The sequence below is a fragment of the Caloenas nicobarica genome, chromosome 15 (assembly GCF_036013445.1).
Source record: "Caloenas nicobarica isolate bCalNic1 chromosome 15, bCalNic1.hap1, whole genome shotgun sequence".
Lineage (NCBI taxonomy): Eukaryota > Metazoa > Chordata > Aves > Columbiformes > Columbidae > Caloenas > Caloenas nicobarica.
Genome location: NC_088259.1, coordinates 9,705,208 through 9,708,892, shown reverse-complemented (window position 1 = coordinate 9,708,892; position 3,685 = coordinate 9,705,208). Strand labels below are relative to the sequence as shown.

The 3,685-nt window shown below is 63.7% G+C and overlaps 1 protein-coding gene across 1 annotated transcript; it reads left to right on the top strand.

Annotated features, from left to right (window-relative positions):
• Positions 1 to 619: 619 nt before the first annotated feature.
• On the top strand, positions 620 to 2,005 carry LOC135994972 (ammonium transporter Rh type A-like). The gene has a single exon (XM_065645928.1). It carries the CDS (start codon positions 620 to 622, stop codon positions 2,003 to 2,005), a length of 1,386 nt encoding a protein of 461 aa, XP_065502000.1.
• The last annotated feature ends 1,680 nt before the right edge of the window (positions 2,006 to 3,685 follow it).

The following is a 3,685-nucleotide window of genomic DNA, read 5'->3' as shown; positions in this document are numbered from 1 at the left end:
TTGTTAATGAATTTCCAGCCATTCAAACCAATGCAAATCTGTGAGAAAATGATCTTCTCGGCCCTGATTTCAGAGCTTTTTGGCGCTTCACAAAATCCGGGCAATTGCCGAGCAAAACGAGCATCATCCCATAGTGTGGGGTGGTGGTGATGCCGGAGTCATCTCTGGGTGGGAGTGGAAGAGCTGGGCTGGGAGCTGGGGGGGTCTGAGCTCCCAGCATCGTTCTGGAAACTTCAGTGGCTTGGTCCCCATTCCTGGGATGGGTTAAATGGGGGTGTGTGCCCTGGTACCCTCATCCCCAGACGGCTCCTTGCAGATTGTTCTTGTTCCCCACTCTGCCCCATGGCTGTTTTTTCTTGTTTCCCTTCAAAATCCTGACCCCCTCATGTCCACTTTTTATGGCGACCAAACAAGAGCACGTGGGTTATTTAGGGGCGTTGTGTTTAAACAAGGGTGGGGGAAAAAACTCCTCTTCTGGCACATAGTCTTATATCCTCAGTTAAAAATTAACCGTGGACATAAAACCCTGATGTAGGAACAAGCGGAGCTCGTCCTGCGGGTGCTGCCGCCCCGCGCCCAGCTGCCTCGCCGGTCACCGTCCCCTCCTGTCCACCCCAGGATGGCCGTGTCACCCCCTGCCTGTCCACGCCGCCTCCTGCCCCTCTCCCTGGGGCTCTTCCAGGGCACCCTGCTCCTCTTCTTCACCCTCTTCGTCACCTACGATGAGCCCTCGGTGCAGGCAGAGGATGCCAGCGTGGTGGCCAACCAGCTCTACAGCATCTTCCCCCTCTTCCAGGACATCCAGGTGATGCTGGTGGTGGGGCTGGGGCTCCTGCTGACATTCCTGCCTCGTTACGGGCTCAGTGTCCTCACCCACAACTTCCTCCTGCTCAACTTCTCCACGCAATGGGCGCTGGTGCTGCAGGGCTTGTTCCATCACTTCCAACATGGCCAGGTCCACCTGGACCTCCGCAACCTCCTCACCGCTGAGTTCGCTGCCGTGACGGTGCTCATCTCTGTGGGGGCTGTCCTGGGGAGGACCAGCCCCTGTCAGCTCCTCGTCGTGGCTGCCTGCGAAGTCCCTGTCTACCTTGCCAGCGAGTGGGCCATTGTCAGCCGGCTGGGTGTCCTGGATGTGGGGGGCACCATCACAATCCATGTCTTCTCCTGCTATTTTGGCCTCGGTGTGTCCAAGGCTCTGTTTGGGGCAGTGCATTGGCCGGTGCACCCCAAGGAGACCCCGACACCCCACTCAGACCTCATGTCCCTGGTGGGGACCCTCATCCTCTGGGTTTTCTGGCCCAGCTTCGTGGCCATCCTCTGCCAACCAGGAGATGCCCAGCAGCGTGCCATCCTGAACACCCTCCTGGCCATGAGCGCCAGTGCCGTGACAACCGTGGTGGCCTCCAGCCTGCTGGAGAGGGACGGCAAGCTCAGCCCCAGCCACCTGCAGAATGGCAGCCTGGCCGGGGGGGTGGCCATTGGCGCGGTGGCCAATATGGCCATGCCACCGGTGGCTGCCCTCACCCTGGGCAGCCTCTCAGCTGTGGTGTGTGTCCTCGGCTTCAAGTTCCTCACCCCGTTCCTGGCCAGAAAGCTCCTGCTCCAGGACCAGTGCAGCATCCACAACCTCCACGGCTTGCCCGGCATCCTGGGAGCTGCAGCCAGCGCTGTGGCCATCCTGGTGGCATCCAAGGACACCTCCGGGTCCCAGGTGTCCCCCACCGGGGGCAATGCCAGAGAGGCGGCATGGGGACGGTGGGGGGACAGTGGGGCAGGTGGGCAGGCGCTGTGCCAGGTGGCAGGGCTGGCGGTGGCCATCGGTGGCTCGCTGGTCACCGGGCTGCTCACCGGTGCCGCGCTCCGGCTGCCCTGCCTGGCCCGGCCGCCCGAGCAGCTCTGCCTCGATGACTCGCTGTATTTTAAGATGATGGATCAGGGTGGGAGCCGGGGGCCTGGCAGCACCACCGAGGAAGGAGTTCTGGCTCTGAAGGAGCAGGTTTAGGCACTGGCGAGGGCCGGTGGCCTGGCTCAGGGGTTGGTCCCTTCTACCCCATCAGCCGCGGGCAGGACGCGCTGCCCGTGCCCACTCCCTGCCTATGCTTGGCCCCAGCCACCGAGGATGCTGGCAGCGCCAGGCAGCACCGTGGCACCAGTCCCTCCTCTGTCCTCCTACCCTGCGGCTGTGAACCCCCTCTGTGTCCCGGCTGCTCCCAGGTTCCCTCCATCCATCCAACCAGAGAGAAAACCTGGGTTGTCTCCCCTGGCATGGATAACAAGCCCCGGCTGGCCCGGACAGCCCGACCACGGGGCACCAGCACCGGCTGCTTCACTCCCAGTGGGTGGCATCACCCGTGGTGCCTGTCCTGACCCTCAGCTCTGGCTCCTCTGCCCAGAACAGGCAGCACCAGTGAGAGCTGCCGGCTCCAGCCACGGCTCCGACCACGGTACCCGGCTGGGGTCTCGGCATCTGTGGGAACAGTGGTGGGGTGAGGTGGGATGAGCTGAGCTGGCCCCGAGTGAGGGATCTCACAGGGATTTGATAACCCATGCTGGACAAACTCCTCTCTGGGTTGTGCTGCAAAGGGAGGTGCAGCTTTTTTTACCACTGGTGCAGCAAGTGGTGATGAGGACCCAGCCCAAGCACAGAAAGGACCCTCAGAGAGATCACCCAGACCCCACGGCACCCTCATCCCACCCGAAAGCTGAAGCTGTGAAAGCTGTGCTGGCATCCCAGGATGCTGGGCGCCCCGAGGAAGAGCAGCAGCCCCATCCCAGTCCATCCCATCCCAGACGGGCAGCGAGCCGCTGCCACCCCGCTGAGGACAAAGCCTGCGGTCCAGCACTCGCATGCGGCAAGCTGTGAGCCCGGGGCCGCATCCTGCCCGGGGAGCGGGGCTGTGATTCACATCCCCCCCGCCATGAGTCACCGCTGCCCCTGCACCACTATGATCCCGCTACCGCAGAGACGATGTCGGCGATGCTCATGGGCTCCTGAGGGGGTCGAGGCAACTGAACCCCCCCAGCACAGGCCGCAGGAGTGGGGGGCTCTCAGCGTGGTTGGGGGTCCCCAAGCTCGAGGCAGTGGGAGCGGGGCTGGATCCCCTCCCCAGGCGGAGCCACACCACGAGGGAGCGAGGCTGGGGAATTTGCCCTCCAATAATCACAAACAGGCTCGAAAGCCCGGGCGGGTTTGGTTAATTGTTAGAATAAAATATTACTGAGCTCTGACAAAAGAATCCTGCCCCACAGCCGAACAATGGGCCCCAGCGCAGGATGCTGTGGGCTGAGCAGCGGGGCCGGGGGGCCACGGCAGTGGGGGGCAGCCCGGTCCCCCCCCAGTCCCCAGCTGAGCGCCAGCAGCCCCCCAGTTCCTCGGCAGGTTGGGGTGGCCATGCCCTGTGCCGGTGCTGGAGCCGGGTCCCTTGCTGCTCCTGGCCCCTGCCAGGTGTCGAGAGCCGCCGGAGCCAGCGCCCGCCCAGGGAGCCGCGATGCCGTCGGGGCCTGGACCGGCAGCATCAGCCTCAGCACGAGCTGGTGACCCGCTGAGCCCGGCATCCCGTCCCGCTGGTGGCCCCCATGCCAAAGCCTGATGGCTCCAATGCCCGGCTCTGGTGGCCAGGAGGAGGGTGCCAGGGGCTGCAGCCAACCCCTTGGGAAGCAGCCGTGGAGAGGAATCATGTAC